Consider the following 20958-nt stretch of genomic DNA (forward strand, 5'->3'; position numbering starts at 1 on the left):
AAAAACAGGGCCAGGCGTGGTGGCTCACACCTGTAATCCCAGCATTTTGGGAGGCCAAGACGGGCAGATCACGAGGTCAGGAGATAGAGACCATTGTGGCTAACACTGTAAAACCCTGTCTCTACTTAAAATACAAGAAATTAGCCGGGCGTGGCAACAGGTGCCTGTAGTCCCAGCTACTCGGGAGACTGAGGCAGGAGAATGGCATGAACCTGGGAGGCGGAGCTTGCAGTGAGCTGAGATCGCGCCACTGCATTCCAGCCTGAATGACGGAGCAAGTCTCCGTCTCATAAACAAAACAAAACAAAACAAAACAAACAAAGAGCAGTAGCCGGGCGTGGTGGCATACGTCTGTAATCCCAGCTACTTGGGAGGCTGAGGCAGGAGAATCGCTTGAACCCAGGAGGCTGGAGGTTGCAGTGAGCTGAGATCATGCCACTGCACTCCAGCCTAGGTGACAGAGCAAGATTCCGTCTCAAAAAAAAAGCCTTCTAGTAGCAATCCTTGACCTGTTGGCCACTTTTTAAAATATATTCTTTATTTCTCAGTAGGTGTAATTTTAAAGTATGTTTTAGTAGCAGAGAGAAGAAACTTAAATAGCAATTTCCACTTAATTATTATTTTCCTCATTTCTTTTTTTGAGACAAGGTCTCACTCCTTTTGCCCAGGCTGGAATGCAGTGGTGCAATCTTGGCTCACTGCAGTGTCGACTTCCTGGGCTGAAGTGATCCTCCCACCTCAGCCTCCCGGGTATCTGGGACTACAGGCATGCACCACCACACCCAGCAAAATCATTTTTTGTAGATGCAGGGTCTTGCTATGTTGCCCAGACTGGTCTTGAACTCCTGGCCTCAAGTGATCCTCCCAAAGTGCTGGGATCACAAGCATGAGCCACTGTGCCTGACCTTATTTTCCTTATTTTTTAACCAACCCACTCTGTATGCATCTCCATACCTGTAGTTTAATTGAAGTAATAGGAATTATTCATCAGGAGAGGTATTTGAGCAGATGAGTAAGGAAGGCTTTGTTTTGTTTATTTTGTTTCTAGGTGTTTTGTTATTTTGTTTCTAGGTGTTTTGGCTATAGGGGCCCCTAGGAGTAAAGAATCACGTAACATTTCTTATTTTTTCTTGCATACAGGATATATTTTGGGGAAGTTCAGCTGAATGGCTTAGGAGAAGGTATGTATCAAGGTTGAAAAACATTCTTAGTGTTCAGAGCTCGCCTAACTTCAGAGATGAGCTTTGTTTCTGCTTGTTATAATATGTAGATTGTCATCTTAATATGCATAATACAAGTAAAGAAAAGATGAGAATGCAGGTAGGTGGTCCAGGTTACCCCGATCTGCCAGGGGTAACCAAATAATTTTTCCCAAGGTTCCAGGAACTCAGTTTTCTTTCTTACTCTTTATAAAACTGTATATTTTCCTAATTTTTTACAATGAGGATGTTAAATGTTTCTGGTGAACACCAAGAATTTTGAAAAATTGGAAATGAAACCAAGAAAATCAGGAAAGCTTTGTCGAAAGTGTCACTTGCAGAGGCCTGGCTCTTGACTTAGCTGTGGAGTGGCAGCTTGGGTGGAGGCAGTTGCTTCTTAAATTGAGGTGTTTGTGTGACATTCTAGTGCTCCTTCACTGTCTTTTTTAGCATGTGATGTATCCTTTGCAGGGCTGGTTAGTAGAACTTTCTCAGGCCTTAAGACTAACAGTTATTTTATCTCTTTGAAGGTAGCTTTATCTATAAATAGAGTGCTATTTCCCCTGCCAATATTGGCTCGATATAGAATACATTGAGAGGGAAGGAACCTATATATATACACACACATACATCGCGAAATTAAGGCTGCTACACTTAACGTGCTAAGTGGATAATGCCAGAGATTACACAATAGGCCAAATAATTCAGGGAAAAACGGTCTAGGGGCAGTGTCAGTATTCTCTGCAAAAAAAGCTAATAATGTATCTTTTCTCCTAGGCTTCCAGACAGTTCGTGTTGGGACAGTGGGCACCCCTGTGGGCACCATCACTCTTTCTTGTGCTTACAGAATTAACTTGGCATTCATGTCTACCAGGTGAGGAAGAGCCCTGGAATCCAAAAGAACTCTTCCAAAGATAGTTTTTTTTTCTCCTAAACTTTAAGACTAAACCTACAATGCAGCTTTGCTGAAAGCAGTGCCTTCAGAAGAATAAAGTCAAGAAAGAGAGAGCACAGTTGCCAGATTGGAGAATTTGAGTGTCCCAGAGCCAGTTTGTCCAGAACGTAGGATTGGTGGTTTATATTTAGGGATTGTGATAGTTAAAGCTGTGGTAGTGCCTGCCAACAGATACAAGGTGAGGGGCCCTCTGAGGACTTTGTGGGGGCTGGAAAAGCATTCTAACAAATACTGGAATCTGCTTATTGTATTACAGGCAATTTGAGAGGACCCCACCTATCATGGGGATTATTATTGATCACTTTGTGGACCGTCCCTATCCCAGCTCCTCTCCCATGCACCCCTGCAATTACAGGTGAGGAATGTGAAAAGGTGCTCTCCCAAACTGCAGCTGGGCAGAAGCATCCATCCTGCACAGGTGCATAGAACACCTTTCTCAGCACTCACTCTCCAATGGGCAGGGGAGCACTGATGGAGACCCCACATGGAGAGAAATCAAATGGGCTAGTTTCCCTTCTTTCTGCTCCCTCTTAGGTACACCAAGACTTAGTGTATACAGACCGTCTCAGAAAATTCTTGGGATATTTTGGATCTTGATGTTAGTGATAAGACTTTTCTTGGTGAAACCCCATCTCTACTAAAAATACAAAAATTAGCTGGGCATGCCAGCATGTGCCTATAATCCCAGCTACTCAGGAGGCTGAGGCAGGAGAATTACTTGAATCTGGGGGGCAGAGGTTGCAGTGAGCCGAGATTGCGCCACTGTACTCCAGTGTGGGCTACAGAGTAAGACTCCATCTCAAAAAAAAAAAAAAAAAGACTTTTCTCAGTTACAAGTTACTTGGAGCCTTAGAAGAGTGGCAATGATTTCTGGAATATCCTTGGCGGATTAATTGGTTTTCAGGTTACCATCTGGCACATTAGTTTTATATCAGAATAAAATGCCTCCAGGTCTAGAACTCAGAAAACAGGGGTTAGAATAGATGTAAATACTGGAAGGATAGTACCTGTATGTGATAGACTTGTGAAATTGAATAAACTTGTCTTTAGGGTTTAGATACTTGTTTCATGCAGTCTCTACTACTGATAATTCTTTGAAAACCCAGATGTGAGCTCCACTACTGGTCTGGCTTAAGAAAATGCTCTCTCAGACCAGGCATGGTGTCTAACGCCTACAGTCCCGGCACTTTGGGAAACTGAGATGTGTGGATTGCTGAAGCCCAGGAATTCGAGATCAGCCTGGGCAACGTGGCGAAACACCGTCTCTACCAATTTTTATTATTACTGTTTTGTTTTTGAGATGAATTTTGACTCTTGTTGCCCAGGCTGGAGTGCCGTGGTGTGATCTTGGCTCACTGCAACCTTTGCCTCCCGGGTTCAAATGTTTCTCCTGCCTCAGCCTCCCGAGTAGCTGGGATTACAGGCATGCGCCACCACACCTGGCTAATTTTTGCATTTTTAGTAGAGATGGGGTTTCTCCATGTTGGTCAGGCTCGTCTCAAGCTCCCGACCTCAGATGATCCGCCTGCCTCGGCCTCCCAAAGTGCTCACTCACAGGTGTGAGTGAGTCTACCAATTTAAAAAAAAAAAAAGAAAATGCTCTCTCAAATAATAGGTCAGGTAAGATGTTTGCGTTTAAAACACAAAACAGGCTGCACGCAGTGGCTCACACCTGTAATCCTAGCACTTCGGGAAGCTGAGGCAGGAGGATTGCTTGAGCTTAGGAGTTCTAGACCAGCCTGGGCAACAGAGGGAGACCCCTGTCTCTACAAAAAATTAAGTTAGCTGAGCGTGGTGGTACGTTCCTGTAGTACCAGCTACTCGGGAGGCTGAAGCAGGAGGATTGCTTAAGCCTGGGAAGGCTGCAGTGAGCCACGCCACAGCACTCTAGCCTGGGTGACAGAGTAAGACCTTGTCTCAAAAATGAAAAACAAGAACAAAACATTGTCAAACCTCTGAATGCCACTCTCTGGAATGTTTGAAATTATCGAGGACTCCACACGCCTTTCTTGCCAGTACGAACTGTGTGAAATAGTTCTTAGCACAGGTCCCATCCCTATCTAATCAGCTTTTGTAGCCTTTCTGAAAGACTGCCACCACCATAAAATTCATTATTTCTTTCTTTCCACTTTAGAACTGCTGGTGAGGACACTGGAGTAATATACCCGTCTGTGGAAGACTCTCAAGAAGTGTGTACCACCTCTTTTTCCACCTCCCCACCATCCCAGGTAGGGGGAAGCAGGTTCTGCGTGATGGTTGTTATTTGGTATGTATATGGGCTTTATGAAATGGTGTCCAAATTTAGCTACAATCCCTTTTGGTAGTGGTGGTGATTGTTTCAAGGGGATTACTTTGAGGGGTAAGGGAGAGCCTTCTTGTCCAGAAGATAGTATTTCTAGTCTGTAATTATTCATAATCTTCGGGATTACATTTAGCCCTTACCTTCCTGTGACATCTTAAAATTCCCTAGAACTTCAGTCACAGAATTCCAAATGCATTCTGACACCAGAGATTTTCTCTGACTTACACTTGTTAACTTCATAGCTACTTCTCTATCGAGTGGTAAATTTCATTTCTAATAATGGAAGAGGTCCCAAAGAGCCAAAAATTATTTAGCGTAAAATGCCAGGGAGAAACCAGTAATACAGCTTTTCTTTATAGGTGATACAGATTTCTGCTTGTGTGTATTCTCTATCCAGACATTTTTAACCATTAACTTTTCCACTTCAATCAGTCTTCAGTGGCAAACCCAGTTTCATAAAACAGGCTCCAGGCCAGGTACGGTAGCTCACGCCTGTAATCCCAGCACTTTGGGAGGCTGAGGTGGGTGGATCTCGAAGTCAGGAGTTCGAGATCAGCCTGAGTAACATGATGAAACCCCGTCTCTGCTAACAATACAAAAATTAGCCAGGCGTGGTGACGTGCGCCTGTAATCTCAGCTACTCAGGAGGCTGAGGCAGGAGAATTGCTTGACCCAGGGAGGCAGAGGTTGCAGTAAGCCAAGATCATGCTACTGCACTCCAGCCTGGGCGACAGAGTGAGACTGTCTCAAAAAAAAAAAAAAAAAAAAGTCATAGTTCTGCAGGGCTCAGTGGCTCATGCCTGTAGTACCAGCACTTTGGGAGGCCAAGGAGGGAGGATCACCTGAGCCCAAGGGTTCAAGACCAGCCTGGGCAACATGGTGAAACCTTGTCTCTGCCAAAAATACAAAAATTAGTGGGTGTGATGGTACAAACCTGTAGTGCACCTACTTGGAAGGCTGATCTGGGAGGATCGCCTGAGCCTAGGAGGTTGAAACTGTAGTGAGCTGAGATCGTACCACAGAGTGAGATCCTGTCTCAAAAAAAATAATAAACTCAGTTGTAATCTGTTTCAAAAGCAGAAGTTAATGTCTGTTATTGATGTTGTAAAATCCATGGGTCACTATTGTTTCTATTGTCCTAGTTTGTTTAGGGTGAAAAAGATTCTTGTTCTAAAGTTGCCAAAACAGTTTAGTTTGGGGGTTTGAGAATTGTCATTCCCCTGCTCTCATGAACATGTGTAGGCATGAATGTCAGCATTGATCTGGTCAGGGGAGCTTCTTGTATGCTTACTGACACGGAGTAGCATTGACAAAAAAAGCAAAGACCTACTTTCTTTCTAGTGCACATTAATGGAAGCAGGGTTTTTTTGTTACTGTTTTTAGGTAATTAAGTTGTAGATATGTTGAATATTTTTCTTTTTTTTTAATAAGCTCATCCCAAGCTGTTCTAAAAGATACGTTAATTTTAAATTTCAGTAAGCAGTTCTGTTTTACAAGTAATAGATTCATAAATAATAAAGTTGTAACTTGTGAGATATGAAGGATGGTGAGACTGGGCCTTAACCAAATCAGTTTGTCTGTTTCCCTGATACAATGGAAAGTTGAACCTAAAAGTAAAGGGAGGTTTAGTAGTTTCTGCACCTGATGTTTGCATCAAAGTTTGTATGCCTATGTGACTAGAGACTATCTTTTTTATGGTAACTCTTATTGTGTCTTATCGCAGTATAAAACTAGATCACGCCAAATTCTTATCAACAGTCTGCACTCCATAAGTGAGCCCTGTCGTTACTCCCTGGGGACCTCTGATCAAGGCTGGTACAATTTGGTACAAAAATACTCAATTTTGAACCTAATTTCTCTCAGCGGTAGAGAGACAATCATTTGCTGTCATTTCTCCTCATTCTTGTTAATATTGAAGTAGTATTTTTCTTAGTGACTTGCATAATTACTTAATTCAGCAGTTTCTATTGGAGCTTTTGCTGGAGTCCAGTAAATATATGTTGTTGGTTTTGCCAACAGTATAAGGATCATTGTGCCATTTGGGCACAGAGTTGAGTCTAGAAGTGAACCTACTATGTGGCCTAAGGTCCTGCCTCCAGTTCTAAGCATTAATTAGCTAATTGGTCAGGTTTATAAATGGAACAACAGGCCGGGTGCGGTGGCTCACGCCTGTAATCCCAGCACTTTTGGGAGGCTGAGGTGGGCGGATCATGAGGTCAGGAGATCGAGACCACTCTGGCTAACATGATGAAACTCCATCTCTACTAAAAATACCAAAAAAATTAGCCGGGCATGGTGGCAGGCACCTGTAGTCCCAGCTACTCGGGAGGCTGAGGCAGGAGAATGGCATGAACCCAGGAGGTGGAGCTTGCAATGAGCCAAGATCACGCCACTGCACTCCAGCCTGGGCGACAGAGTGAGACTCTGTCTCCAAAAAAAAAGGAACAGCAAGACCCAAAATAATCATCATGACCATAATCATTATGCCCCTAAGTAGCTTTGAAATCATGAGAGTTTTCAACGTGCCCCAGCTTTTTACTTCATCAGGTTCACCTACGCCACCAGGGACTGTAAGAACTGCATACACACACCCCTGCACACCCACTTGCCTTCCCTGGAATGACGTAGGAAAGCGTGCATCTGAGCTTCTTAAAGTTCCAGCCAACAAATGTCAGCTATTTGAAACTGTCCTGCAGTTCCTGGGTTTCCTGAAAAAAGCTTTCAGTTGAACATTACAAGCCCCGCATCCTTATTCATCTTCAGGACACCTTGCATCTGCAGTCAGGCCGTTCTTTTGGAAGCTGCTATCTGACTTCTCTTTTTTGAGTAGAGACAGACCAATAGTTGACTCAAGTTTCTCTGTTTTGCCAAGTTGTAGCCAGCTCACCTCAGCTTTGTTTTCTAGCTGCTCATCAGGGAGACAGGCATACGTGGAATGCCCTGAAATAAACATCACTGTAGGGACCTTCCAAGTTGTCCCTTTGGAAAGACAGCCCCACGCCCTCGTCCTGCTTCACTCCTGACTCCAGTGTCGGTTCCAGCCTCTCTTACTACTGCCCCTTCCAGAGTTTCTTCACTTCTTTCTCAAGTTCCTTTTCTTTTCTTTTCTTTTGTTTCTCCTGTCTCTGTGTGTGTCTGTGCACAGTGTGTGTTTACTGTCACAAAGGCACATTTTCAGACCCCTACTCCTGTGGTGACGGACACCCTGAGGGTCCCCATGGCAGGACTGGCCTTTTCCCATCAAGTGAGTCCATAATGGGAAGAAGGGGATATAATCAGATGGCATACTTTTATTTAAAAATTGTAAATAAATTACAGGGTGTAGTTACTTAAATGTCCCGAGTGTTCTTTGGGATTATTTTGAGGCTTGGTAATAGATTTTAATAGGACACAGCCACGGCCCAGCAGCCCAAAATAGGGAATTTTTTCTTCTGCCCCTCCTCCTACCATTGATGTGAAAAATACATGGAGTTATTTATATCAGATTTTTAAATAAACAACTCACAACTGGTATTCTGTCTTTTTTCAATATAAATAGCAACATTCCCATACCCAGGGGTGATGGAGGGTGTGATTAGAGAAGATGACTTTCTGTTTCAAAGGGGCCTCAGGACAAAGGAGAGAATAAAATGACTTTGGAGAATCTGATTTCGGCTGCCAGTTCTGCCCAGGCTTGTGCTCTACACATCTGCTGGGCTTAGCACTGAAACAGTTAGCTCAGCCCCTGGGAAAACGGGGAGAAAGGAACTTATTTGAGGCCTTTGGGAGGCTCCACAGCTTGGAATCCCAGTCCCAGTACAAACAAGTCTGTGTTTTCTCCTCTGATAATGGCCTGGTATGTCCCTAACCCTATCACGTCAGGACCCTGCACTGTGGGCATGTGGGCGGGAGCCGTTCCTCATCTCTCTGCTGAGCCCTCTTGTTTGTCACGCTCTGGGATTGCCTATTTTTTCCTTGTCTTTCCTCTTCTCTTTGTTTTTCTCTTGCTTAGCTCTCAAGCTCTCGCCTTTCCTATCAGCCTGCTGCCCTGGGCGTTGGATCAGCTGACCTGGCTTATCCAGTAGTGTTTGCTGCTGGCTTAAATGCTACACACCCTCACCAGGTATCTTTAAAGATGGGGAGGACCATGGGTTTCCAATGCTGCCTCCCCTGCCCGGAGGCAGTTGAGGACTCTGTCTAGGCAGAGGGATATGTTCTAAGTGCTATATTCTGAAGCAAAGCTCTTTTGTAACTTCAGAGACCTAAAGTGACTCTCTGAGAGGAAGGTGCCTGTTAGAGTTCAGAAAGGAAAGGCTTTTCCAGGATTTTTCCCCCTTTCCTTTTTCATCTGTAGTCATTACCATGCATTTCTTCCATTAACTGAGTTTCAGAGAGGATAAAGATCCAGGGATTACTGCCTACTTGGTGGCAGCGTTGGTGATGGAAAAGTCAAAAGCAGATACTATCATGCTAGAATGTGAGGTTGCCCTCCTGCCTGGCATGCCATGATTCACTGTCTCTTTCCATTTTCCCCCAAAGCTGATGGTTCCTGGGAAGGAAGGTGGGGTACCCCTTGCTTCCAACCAGCCTGTCCATGGTGCCCAGGCTGACCAGGAGAGACTGGCAACCTGCACCCCTTCTGACGGAACCCACTGTGCTGCCACACCCTCCAGTAGGTGAGTTCACATTTTGGCTCTGTCTCTGGTAAGGCTGGCCAGGGGCCTGGGCTCCCTGACACATGTGCTTATTTAGTATCAGTAAAAAGTAACTTTCAGCACTAGCTGGGGCGTGGCATTTGAGCCCAAAGCATGGGCTCCTGGCTGGGAGTGGTGGCTTGTATCGATAATCCCAGCACTTTGAGGGAGGCTGAGGTGGGAGGACTGCTTGAGGCCAGGATTTTGAGATTAACCTGGCCAGTATAGGGAGACTCTGTGTCTCTCAAAAAAATTTATTTTTTCTTTTTTTTGTTGTTGTTTTGAGACAGAGTCTCACTCGGTTGCCTAGGCTGAAGTGCAGTGGCACAATCATGGCTCAGTGCACCCTCCACCTCCTGGGGTCAAGCGATTTTCCTGCCTCAGCCTCCTGAGTAGTTGGGATCATGGATGCATGCCACCACACTTTGCTAATTTTTGTATTTTTAGTAGAGATGGGATCTCGTCGTGTTACCTAGGCTGGTCTCGAACTCCTGGCTTCCAGTGATCCTCCCGCCTTGACTTCCCAAAGTGCGTGGATTACAGGCGTGAGCCACCACGCCCAGCCTCAAAAATATATTTTTTAAAAAGAAAGAGAAAAACAAAGTGTGGACTCCTTGAAGTTCCCTGATAAGAATCTGATACATCTGCTGGGATGTCAGGAAGCTGGCCTGGAACTTCAGTACTAATAGGAAACAGCAGGAGCTCAGTTCTTGTCACCTTTATCTAGTAAAGGGGTTGTCAGATGTTTTTCTCTTACCCCAAGATTTATATCCTTGGAATCAGTCCTTAGTATTCCCCAAGGACCAGAACAGGTTGTTGACCATAGCCCTGAAGTCTGGGCCACAGTATGTCTGTGCTGTAGTTGGGATTGATCTCGTTTTTCTGCTGCGTTAGAGCCTCGTGGAGAGCCTTTGGAACAACTATTTTCCTCATGTGAAAAAATGTAAAGCTTTGTGTTTTCTGATTACCGAAGTGATACATTCTATAGAACTCAAATCCTGAAGACATTAGATAGGAAGCGAATGTTCTTACGTTTCCACCCTGCAGAAGTTACCACTGTTGCCTGCTTTTTTTTTTTTTTTTTTTTTTTTTTTTTTTTGAGATGGAGTCTCGCTCTGTCGCCCAGGCTGGAGTGCAGTGACCGGATCTCAGCTCACTGCAAGCTCCGCATCCCGGGTTTACACCATTCTCCTGCCTCAGCCTCCTGAGTAGCTGGGACTACAGGCGCCTGCCACCTCACCTGGCCAGTTTTTTGTATTTTTTTTTTTTAGTAGACACGGGGTTTCACCGTGTTAGCCAGGATGGTCTCGATCTCCTGACCTCGTGATCCGCCCGTCTCGGCCTCCCAAAGCGCTGGGATTACAGGCTTGAGCCACCGCGTCCGGCCTGCCTGCTTTTTTTAAAGACAGGAAACCTTCAGAATGGTTAAGTGATTGGCCTGAGCTCACTTAACTCACAGGGCAGGAGGCAAGCAGATTCTCTGACTCCAGAGCCCCACCCCTTCTTTCCACGATGCTTTCATTCTCCCTGGGGAGCCATGGGCTGTTTTGACCTGCCCTACCCTCCCTTGATTTTGAAGTCCCCAGAGATAATGAGATTACTTTGCCTCCTCACATTCTAAATGAACTTTCTCATGATAGAAATTCCTGATTTTTTTTTTTTTTTTTTTTTTTCCCCACGGTAAAGTGGGAAGGAAGTCCCTTAGGAAGTTTTTTTGTGTGTGTGCCATGCATCAGGAAAAATAATTTGTGTCATTCCTGTCTTCTCAAACTTCCATCCTCTCCCTTTTCTCCCTCTGTTAGATGATTAAAGGCATTTTACACTCTAGTTTTCTGAGCCTTGACTCTTGGGACATGTCCAGGAGTAAAGACAGAGGCCCCTGTTGTGTGAGAATTCTTAAATGGAGGTCATAAGAGCTCAAAATTTGCACAGTACAGGTCCTCCCTGTTGGCTGGAGCGCAGGGGCCACTTGACTACATAATCCTCTGCCCACCTTGAACCCCTGTTTTTGGCCAGAGGACTTTTCCTAACCCTTGCTGCTTGCTGGTTTGGCAGCCTCAGCCATGGGCCCCCACTGCTGCTGCTTAGGCCCCCCTGTGCAGGACTCAGCTTCAGTCTGAAGGGCTGGGGAAGGAGGGAGTGGGAGCAGCCAAAGTAAATGTGTCATTCAAAGACCTTTAGTTGAGGGAGGGATGACTGGGGGCGAGGAGAGGGGAAGAAACATGGCAGGGAGCCCAGAGAACCTTAGCCCAGGCAATTTGTCAAGGGCGAAGAGAGCTCTGGCAGGCTAAGGAATCAAGTTTGGAACTAAAGAAGAAGAAAAGCTAGAACTTTTAGTAGTTCCAGGAAGTGCAGCCCTCTGCAATCAACTCAAAAGGCAGGGCAATAGTGGCATCAGGCAGACCACGTAATGCCATCTCCCCTTGATGGGCCAGTGGGGGCCAACTCCTGCCCTAGGCCACAGCCCCATCAGATGGTGGATTTATAGACAACTAAGTTGTCCTGCTGTGGTTTGAGAATGAGTACTAACTTAACCTTTCTTCTCCAGTGAGGATACTGAAACTGTATCAAACAGCAGCGAGGGACGGGCCTCCCCCCATGATGTCTTGGAGACCATCTTTGTCCGAAAAGTGGGGGCTTTTGTCAACAAACCCATTAATCAGGTGATTTTCCTGCCACTGCCACCTGTGAGAATGTCTGAGTTCTTAGAGTAAGGCCCCACAGGCAGTTTTCTTAACCTGAAATATTAATATCTCAAAACTGCATGTGTGTGTAAATTTTTCTGTGAAGAGGATTAATAACCTGTGCTACCCCTCCAGAATAAGTTAAGAACTATTGTTCTGTGACCTTTTAAAGGCCACCTACAAGAAAGGGAGACTAGACCTGGATACCATTTAGTACAAAAACACAACACTGTGTCATTGCCTCGGCCTTATTTGAATTGAACTGGGAGGCTCCTCCTCAGCGGGACCAGTGAAGCACATTGTTACTGCATGACTATGGGGCAGGCTTGCAACGCTGAATTCCCAGGGTCCTCAGGACCCCAACCCTTGTTTATGCTGTGGGTGTATGTGATGGGGGACAGGGAGGTGAGGGAGCTTGGGGAGCCTCTAACAAGGCAGGAGCCTGAGGGACAACATGGTTAGCATAGGTGGGTGAACTTGCTGGACCTCTGGGCTTCTGGCAGCCTGGAAGGAAGCATGAACACTGCAGGAGGGGCAGGCATGAATGCTTTTCTCCTGTGTCTCTTCAGGTGACCCTGACGAGTTTGGATATACCCTTTGCCATGTTTGCTCCCAAGAATTTGGAGCTGGAGGATACCGATCCGATGGTGAGCCCACCATTGGCTACGAGTTCCCAGTAGATGGTGCAGTAGTCATTGTTCTTCCTGGGCCAGAGTCACACTAATCCCCCACAGACTGTAAACCATGGCCCCTTGGCTTATGGATTTGTAGCCAGCATTAAGTTCTTCCCAGAATTTTCAGATTGTTTACAGTAACTTGAATCTGGGTCACAGTATCAGCCCTAACCCTGCCTTGCTATGAAACAGGTGAATCCTCCAGATTCCCCACAGACTGAATCTCCTCTCCAGGGCAGCCTGCACTCAGATGGCTCCAGCGGGGGCAGCAGTGGCAATACCCATGATGACTTTGTTATGATAGACTTTGTAAGTCGCCATCACCTTCCTTGACCTTTGCTATCCCGGGGAACTAGACCTAGAAGCACCTAGTGTACTTGATCCAGATTTCCTTCATAGGGATCAGATGTGCTGGTATAAACAGAAGGGATGGACCGGTGGAGCCCGGTCTGGGGAGATATTTTGGAGGCCAATAAACAACAAGGCATTTTGTGTCATGCCTTTGGTTAAAATTCATAATGAAATTCAACTGTAAATGGAGATTTTCCACTGATATCCACTTAGGTCCTATTCGTGCCTAGGCAAGGAGTTTGAAGAAAGGGGACATAAACTTAACTAGTGAAGAGGAATATTATTACCAGCATTAGAAGTAAACAGTCTGGAAGAGAAAAGTGTAAAGATTTCGCTCCCTAAGATAAGCCCAGAAGAACCTTTTCTTTGATAATTGCTAGAAGGAAAGACTTGTTCATAGCTTATCTCCTCTGTGGTTCAAGGCAAGCTAAACTGAGTCTGTCTTGTTTTTGAAGAAACCAGCTTTTTCTAAAGATGACATTCTTCCGATGGACCTGGGGACCTTCTATCGGGAGTTTCAGAACCCCCCTCAGCTGAGCAGCCTCTCCATAGATATTGGAGCACAGTCCATGGCTGAAGACTTGGTATGGAAAAGCCTTCCTCTACCACAGTGCATACTTATTTGATGGTCATTCCTTTGCCACAGGCCTAGGAGGCCTACCACCTTCTGTCTTCCCTGTAGTAGAAAAGAGACATACTTAGACCATTATCTTTTGATCACACTTGAGATTTGCATTGTGCCCAGCAGTCATTATCTGGAATTTGCTTGAGCTTGGTTCCTCCTTTCTCTGTACATTCTCAGCGTTACTTACATGCTCCTGTTGTTCTGTGCCTGACGTCTTCTCCTTGCAGATGCTACTAGGCCAAGTTGCTCTGACAGCCCTTGCATTAGCTATTTAGCTTTCCAGGGAGATGCCAGTGGTACTGGGCAGAGGAGATCGTGAGGTCCTGAGTGTCTGTTTTTGCCCTTTCCTCAGAGAGCTCACTCCGTCATCTAGCAGTTCTCACACTTGGCCAGATGTCCTGATACTGACCATAATGACCCCATCTCTGCTTAGGGCATTTCCTCTTCCTGCCTCTGAGGGGCAGAAGAGTGCCCTGCACAAGCCACAAACTTTGGGTGCCCCATGCCAGGAGATGGCCCTCTTTGAGGTGGAATGAACACCTCCTAAATAGATACTAAGATCCTATGGTAGCTGCCCTGGATTTGCTTTAAGGAGAAAAGCATGTCCAGTAATAACAATACAGTAATAGCCAGGCGCGGTGGCTCACGCCTGTAATCCCAGCGCTTTGGGAGGCCAAGGCAGGCAGATCGCAAGGTCAGGAGTTTGAGACCAGCCTGGTCAACATGATGAAACCCCATCTCTACTAACAATACAAAAATTAGCCAGGCATGGTGGCGGGCACCTGTAATCCCAGCCACTCAGGAGGTAGAGGCAGGAGAATCGCTTGAACTCAGGAGGTGGGGGTTGCAGTGAGCCAAGATTGCACCACTGCACTCCAACCCAGGTGACAGTGTGAGACTCCATCTCAAAAAAAAATGAATAAATACAGTAATAATTACTATTACCAAGGCTTTTGGGGCCAGGCACAGTGGCTCATGCCTGTAATCTCAGCACTTTGGGAGGCTGAAGCAACTGAGGCCTTCACTTGAACTCAGGAGTTTAAGACCAGTCTGAGCAACATGGTGAAACCCTGTCTCTGCAAAAGGTACAAAAAATTAGCTGGGCATGGTGGCACGCATCTGTAGTCCCAGCTTCAGCTGCCTGGGAGGTGGAGGCAGGAGGATTGCTTGAGCTGGGGAGGTCAGTGCTGAAGTGAGCCATGTTTGTGCCACTGCCTCTAGCCTCGGTGACAGAGTGAGACTCTGTCTGAAAAAAATAAAAATAAAAATCAAGGTTTTTTGAGTGCCAGGCATTTTTCTTAGTGTTTTACATGAATCTTCAACAGTCGTAAGAGGTAAATTTTCTCATCCCAGTTTACAGATGAGAAAACCAACAATGATTAGCTTGCTCATGGTCACACAGACCCAGGCAAAACAAAGCTTTGTTTGATCTTAGAGGATCTGGCTCCTCAATTTAGCCTTTTAATCACCGAACTCCCCCCATCATGACGTGCACTTGGAGAAAGTGTGGCTCCAGTTCTCTCAACTGATGCCACAGCCATAGCCAGTTCTGAGGCCTCCCTCTCCTTTCAGGAAGCTGCACCCAAACCACCCTCAGCTCTTGGTGTGTTCAGGCCACATTATAAGCTCCGAGGCAAGAGACTCTCCAGACTGCCTTGTGGTCATGTTTAAACCCCTACTGTCAGGAAATTGTGATGGTGAAACTGCAGATGTAGCTTCTGTTCATTTAATCATCAGTAGACACACATTTTTATTAATAGTTGATACTCTAGGACAGTTAAACTTTTCACAGTTCTCTTTTCCTCTGCTGCTCTCTTTACCATTCTCTCTCAACCTCCTCTAACTCACCCCTTCCTCAGCTGGTGTAAAGACAACAGATTCTGGCCAGGTGCAATGACTCATGCCTGTAATCCCAGCACTTTGGGAGGCCGAGGCGGGTGGATCACAACATCAGTTCAAGACCCGCCTGGCCAACATGGTGAAACCCCGTCTCTACTAAAAATACAAAAAATAAGCTGGGCGTGGTGCCGGGCGCCTGTAATCCCAGCTACCCGGGAGACTGAGGCAGAGAACTGCTTGAACTCAGGAGGCAGAGGTTGCAGTGAGCTGAGATGGCACCACTGCACTCCAGCCTGGGTGACAGAGCAAGACTCTGTCTCAAAAAAAAAATACAGATTCCTAGGCCTTACCACATACCTGCTGCTGTGTCAGAATCTCGGGAGTATAGCGAGGCCACCTGGTTCATGTTCCCCAGGGGGTCCTGATGCCCAGCAAAGGGTGTGAAGAAATCTTTTGTAAACTCTGTTTAATTTGTAGAGCTGTACACTTCGTGTTTTATTCTAGTGTCAGTCAGATCTGTGCCAGGGATATTTCATGTTTAATTTCTGGATCATCTCACTCTTGTGGTCCTTTTCTCCTTCATTAAGTGTGTGACCCACTTGGACTCCCAAGGCCGTTCCATTAACCCTCCAGCCCCTGCAAAGCCCTGATGCATATACCCTTCCCCACCCTGTGCCTACGCAGCTGCCCTGCATTCTCCCACCTGCTCCGCCCAGCTAGGGCTGAACTTTGTCTTGCTTGCTTCCTCCCCTTTTGGGAACTGGGCTAGCTGCCTCTTCAAGGCCCTGCCTGAGTAAATGGCTCTTCCTTCTCTTTCCGGTACAGGACTCATTACCAGAGAAGCTGGCTGTGCATGAGAAGAATGTCCGCGAGTTTGATGCCTTTGTGGAAACCCTGCAGTAAAAGTATCCTCAAGTCCCAGCAGCACCCCCTTTTTGTGGCCCCAGAGGACAGGCAGCCTCCCATGCCTCAGCTGCTCCCACCCCTCATCCTGCTCTGAGCCAGGTGGAAGGGAGGCTGGCTTCTCTCATGGGGACCCAGAAGTCCCTACTCTTGGACCTCCTGGAGACTCCATGGTGGCAGTCAAGCCCAGTGCCCAGTTGGAGAAGACTCACATGCTAGCCTTGGAGATGGGAAGACCCTTCCTATGAAAAAGCCCTCAGCAGGGCCATCTGTGTGCCCCGCCCATCACCAACTGCTTCCCAAGGATGTCATCCTGTTCCTCCTGCTGCCAGCCTCCTACCTGGGCCTGCCTTGCAGCTGGCCCCTTCCCTGCCTGCTGTTACCATCCACTATTTGACATTCCAGCTGGTGGCCAAGAGATTGGTGTGGAGGCAGAAAGAGGAAGGAGACAGTGCCAGGAGGAAGAAGGAAGGAGTCCCTTGGCTCTCTTCATTGTCCTCTACTTCCTTCTATCTTCTTCCCCTCTTCCTCCCTCTCTTGCCCCAATGCCTGTACTTCTGGCAGTATGACAGGCCTGCTTGCCCAAGATGAGAACTCCAAAACCAGCCACTCCCACCCCTGAAGGTTGGGAGGGTCTGAGCAGCCCTGGTGGCTGCCCGTGCTCAGGTCCTCAGCTCCATGGGAGATAAAAATGGAACCCTGAATCTCTAGGATTTTGTCACTTGGAGTCACAGCAAAGTTCTTTTCCTGTTTTTCCCCCGTTGCTGCTCCTTGGTTATAGAACATGGTAAATATTTATTACTTTCAGAGAAACCAGATATTTTATAGAGAAAAGATGTTTGAGGTGAGTTGTTTTTCATTGGAGAAGGTGGAGGGCTCTTCCTGGGACAGAGACCTCCTCTTCTGGAGGTTCCTGAGAATCCGGGCTGCTGCTGCGAGGATCTTCCTTCCCACCATACAGACGGCGAGATCCAAGAAGAGGGCTGGCCAGGGGCAAAGTCACCTCCCAGCGTGGCTGCACTGGAACTGACTACAGGCTTTACCTTGGACAGCTGCGTATTCCTGGTGAGAGCCTTACATCTCCCACAGCTTCTGCAGAGTGACTGACTCCATTCTTGCAGCCCAGGAAGTCCTGGGTGCTAAATGTGATGGCCACATGTAGTGGTTAGGGGATGTTGTGTGTGTTCCCCCGACTGCTGGAGTACTTGTTCCTGGTCCCTGGGGCTGTCCTGTGGAGCTTTTCCTTCTCCTGCTTGGGCCTAGCTACACCTCCCTCTAACCCAGGGTCTGTACACTGCCCTGGGATTTACCAGCTGGATTGGCTCCTGGTTGAGAAACCAAAGCTGGGCGTATGATTGACTTAACCCTTCAGGTACTGTTACTTGAATAAGTCCAGTGTCTAGCCTCACCCACCTACCATCTGTCCTTTCCCAGCCTCGCTGGTAGTCCTGGCCAAGGAGATACAGGCTTACTCCTTTCCTCCTGACCCACCTGGGGCACTCACTGGCAGCAGCTGTGCTTCAGTGGACCAGGTGGCTCTCAACTGCTTGTTAGTAAATTGCATGTGACACTGTTCTCACCTACAAGGCTGACCTCTGAGGACTGGAGCAGGCTCTGGAGGGGACCCGAGCTCTGCATGCTGCTGCTGCCACAGAGTGCTGTTCTCAGCAGCAGCAGCAGCCAACTGGCCCTCCTATCTTTGGCTCAGAGCACACGCGTGGCTTGCTGAACCCAGGCCCAGGTGTATCGCCAAGGCCCCAGCTTTGAAAAGGGGGAAGGCCCCTGGTAAGTTATTAATGCCCCCATATTTCAGCCACTGCTCTCTTTCCAAGGCCTTGCATGGAAAGGCCTACTAGCCATTGTCCCAGGCAACAATCTTTGGCCTCCGCAGGTGGCAGCAGCCTTTCACCAATGCTCCATCTGTGAAGAGTCTCAGCCATAACTTTGGGCTGAGCCTGGGAGAAGTAAAGCAACTGTTAAGGCCGGCCCTTGCCCCTCAGCCCTACCATAAAAGGAATAAGCCCTAGACTGACTCCTGCAGCACCCCCGGGAAAGGCTGGGACCAGCTGTCTGTCTCCAGGTGGCAGAGTCCCTCCTCCTCCAACCTTTCCAACCTACTTTGTTTGGAAATACTGAGCTACACTTCAAAATGTATTCAAGAGATTTCCAATAAATTTTTTTCTGTACTTTACAGCCTCCTGTCCTGCAGGTTGTCTGAAGACCTCGTAACCCCTTCCTCCCCACCCCTGCCCCAGTGCAGGTCTGGGAAAGGGGAGAGTGGTGCATTGGAAAGTGCAGAAAGACCTGAGTGTCTGGGCAAGCCCATTTTGAGTCGGGTGTGGCCACTTAGCGGCTGTACACCCTGGGGTTTCCCGGGTCAGGAAACTTCTTAGAATTTCTCTTTCCCTGGTCCCCTGTCAGGGGCTTGTATTTGAATATTCAGTTAGAGAATGCATTTAAAATACACCCATAGTAAAATCTCCATAAAATGTAGGCCACTGTCATCAGCTCTTTATTGCTCTTACGTAACAGAACTCACCCTGGAGAGAAAAACAACAGTGGGAGGCAGGGAGTGCAGGGCTCCTCAGGCCATCCGGGGGATTTGTGGCTGAGCAAGCAGAAGAGAAGTAGCAGGAATTTAAAGGTCCATGCAAGTGTGTTAGCTGCCTTGATCTGACTGGCAGTCCCTGAGGAGCCAGGAAGACTAGAAGAGCCCCCGGGGGCGCGATGTGTCCTGTCTGGCTCCTGGGGGTGGGGCTGCAGGCCTCTCAACCCGGCCAGGGCCAGCCCCACCTCCTAATTCTTCTAGTTTGTGCCCATAGTTGGGGGAGGGAGCTGATTAGTGGAGCCAAGGTCCCAGAGGTAGAGATGGTTCTAGAGGCAAAAGAGAACTGACAAGAACTGGACAGCTGCTGTCTGGGTTGCTGTCCCACCCGCCTTCAGGCTGAAGCCGGGCCCAGGATTAAAAAGGGCTGGTTAAGCTGGGCGCGGTGGCTCAAGCCTGTAATTCCAGCACTTTGGGAGGCTGAGACGGGTGGATCACGAGGTCAGGAGATCAAGACCATCCTGGCTAACACGGTGAAACCCCGTCTCTACTAAAAATGCAAAAAAACTAGCCGGGCGAGGTGGTGGGCGCCTATAGTCCCAGCTACTCAGGAGGCTGAGGCAGGAGAATGGCGTAAGCCCTGGAGGCGGAGCTTGCAGTGAGCTGAGATCCGGCCACTGCAGCCCAGCCTGGGGGACAGAGCGAGACTCTGTCTCAAAAAAAAAAAAAAAGTGGGGGTTGCTGGTTAGAAAAGTCCAAATCCAGCCTATTCCTGGAGCCAGGAGCTCCTGATTATTAGTAAACCAGGTGACACTGACCATGTGGCTAACCAGGACAGTTGCCCAATACCTGAGTCAGAAGTGATGAAAAGTCTGTTCCTGGTGTTTGCCCTTCAACCAGGAATCTCCGATAACAAAGTTCTCAGTTGCCCCATGCCCAGCAATGGTGTCCTACCTCTTTAAAGCATCTCCCTACACTCCAACCCCGGCGGCCAGCATTGCTAAGGCCTTGGTAAATGGGCATTTGAGTCACTCAGCAGAGGCCCTGCCAGGAGCCCAACCCAAGTAAACAGTTTCCTCGCTCCTGTTTCCCTGGGTCACTGCCTCTCTGTTGCAGTCACCCAGCTCTAGCTGAGCAGATCCAGAGAGAGAGGAGGCCCCCAGTGCCTGGAGGAAGGCCAGCATTGTGGAATGGGACTTGCTTCCTGGGGCTCAGGCCCAATGTTTGTAACCACCATCTGTAACCATATCCTGATGCTGCAGCTCTGGCGCTGCTCCCCCAGCCCAGACAAGCAAGGAGGAGAAAAACCAGGCCCACCTGGGGCCGCTGTAGCCTCCTGATTGCCATTAGCAAGCAAGCAGCAGACACACCTGGAACCTGACCACTGTGGGAGGTGAAATTCCAGCCTACTCTCCCACCAACAAACTTCTCAAAAAAAAAAAATGCAGTAAATAACCATCTTAACCTTTAAAGCAAAGCAAAACCTGCTGAAGAGAGGATAGGAGAACTGGATCTGTCACAGCCTCTGTGTGGGCATGGCAGGGGAAATGGCCTGGCCTCAGGCTGAGGGGTGGGCAGGAAGGGAGGGCTCCGGCTGAGGGACCCTCTCCCAGCTGCTGCATGAGGCTGGGGCTATCACACCATTCACCCGTGACCACTGCACACTCGCGGTGTTAGATGCTGTCTACATTTTTTTTTTTTTTTTTTTAGGTAGCGTTTCGTTCTGTCACCCAGGCTGGAGTGCAGTGGTGCAATCATGGCTCACTGCAGCCTTGACCTCCAGGGCTCAAGCAATCCCCACTTCAGCCGCCTCAGTAGCTGGAACCACAGGCATGTGCCAGCACGCTCGGCTAATATATATATATGTGGTTTTTTGGTAGAAACAGGATCTTACTATGTGAGATCTATGTCCAGGCTAGTCTCTAATTCCTGGGCTCAAGCAATCCTCCTGTCTTTGCCTCCCAAAGTGGTGGGATTACAGGTGTGAGCCATGTGCCTGGGGTGTCTGCATTATTTCTGAACCTCAAAGGAACCGTCCTCTGATGAAGCAGCAGCCACAGGGGTGGTGAGCCAGTGATGACTGTTAGCAGTGAGAGCTGGCACGTGAGGGAATGAGGACTTAAACTCTTGTGTGACTCCAGATCCCACACCGTTGTCCACCACCGTCCCTACCACTTTTCTTCCTCCTGCTTGCCTTAGATTAAGCTC

At 47.7% G+C, this 20958-nt stretch overlaps 1 protein-coding gene across 6 annotated transcripts in view; it reads left to right on the forward strand.

Annotated features, from left to right (window-relative positions):
- The window catches only part of ATG13 (autophagy related 13), a 58066-nt gene extending 39670 nt beyond the window's left edge, over positions 1-18396 (forward strand). For 2 of the 6 annotated variants that reach the window (XM_012001384.1, XM_012001383.1), the window contains 12 exons: positions 1141-1181; positions 1977-2073; positions 2411-2509; positions 4289-4382; positions 7602-7700; positions 8448-8558; positions 8975-9111; positions 11678-11792; positions 12383-12460; positions 12680-12796; positions 13294-13422; positions 16128-18396. In XM_012001384.1, coding sequence (XP_011856774.1) covers positions 1141-1181; positions 1977-2073; positions 2411-2509; positions 4289-4382; positions 7602-7700; positions 8448-8558; positions 8975-9111; positions 11678-11792; positions 12383-12460; positions 12680-12796; positions 13294-13422; positions 16128-16205 — 1195 coding nt within the window. In that variant the 3' untranslated portion in view covers positions 16206-18396. The remainder of the gene's footprint in view (positions 1-1140; positions 1182-1976; positions 2074-2410; positions 2510-4288; positions 4383-7601; positions 7701-8447; positions 8559-8974; positions 9112-11677; positions 11793-12382; positions 12461-12679; positions 12797-13293; positions 13423-16127) is intronic. The other 4 variants (XM_012001385.1, XM_012001386.1, XM_012001388.1 and 1 more) reach the window with 2 other exon arrangements.
- The last annotated feature ends 2562 nt before the right edge of the window (positions 18397-20958 follow it).

This window comes from Mandrillus leucophaeus, unplaced genomic scaffold (genome assembly GCF_000951045.1).
Source record: "Mandrillus leucophaeus isolate KB7577 unplaced genomic scaffold, Mleu.le_1.0 Scaffold66, whole genome shotgun sequence".
NCBI classification, from domain to species: Eukaryota; Metazoa; Chordata; class Mammalia; order Primates; family Cercopithecidae; genus Mandrillus; species Mandrillus leucophaeus.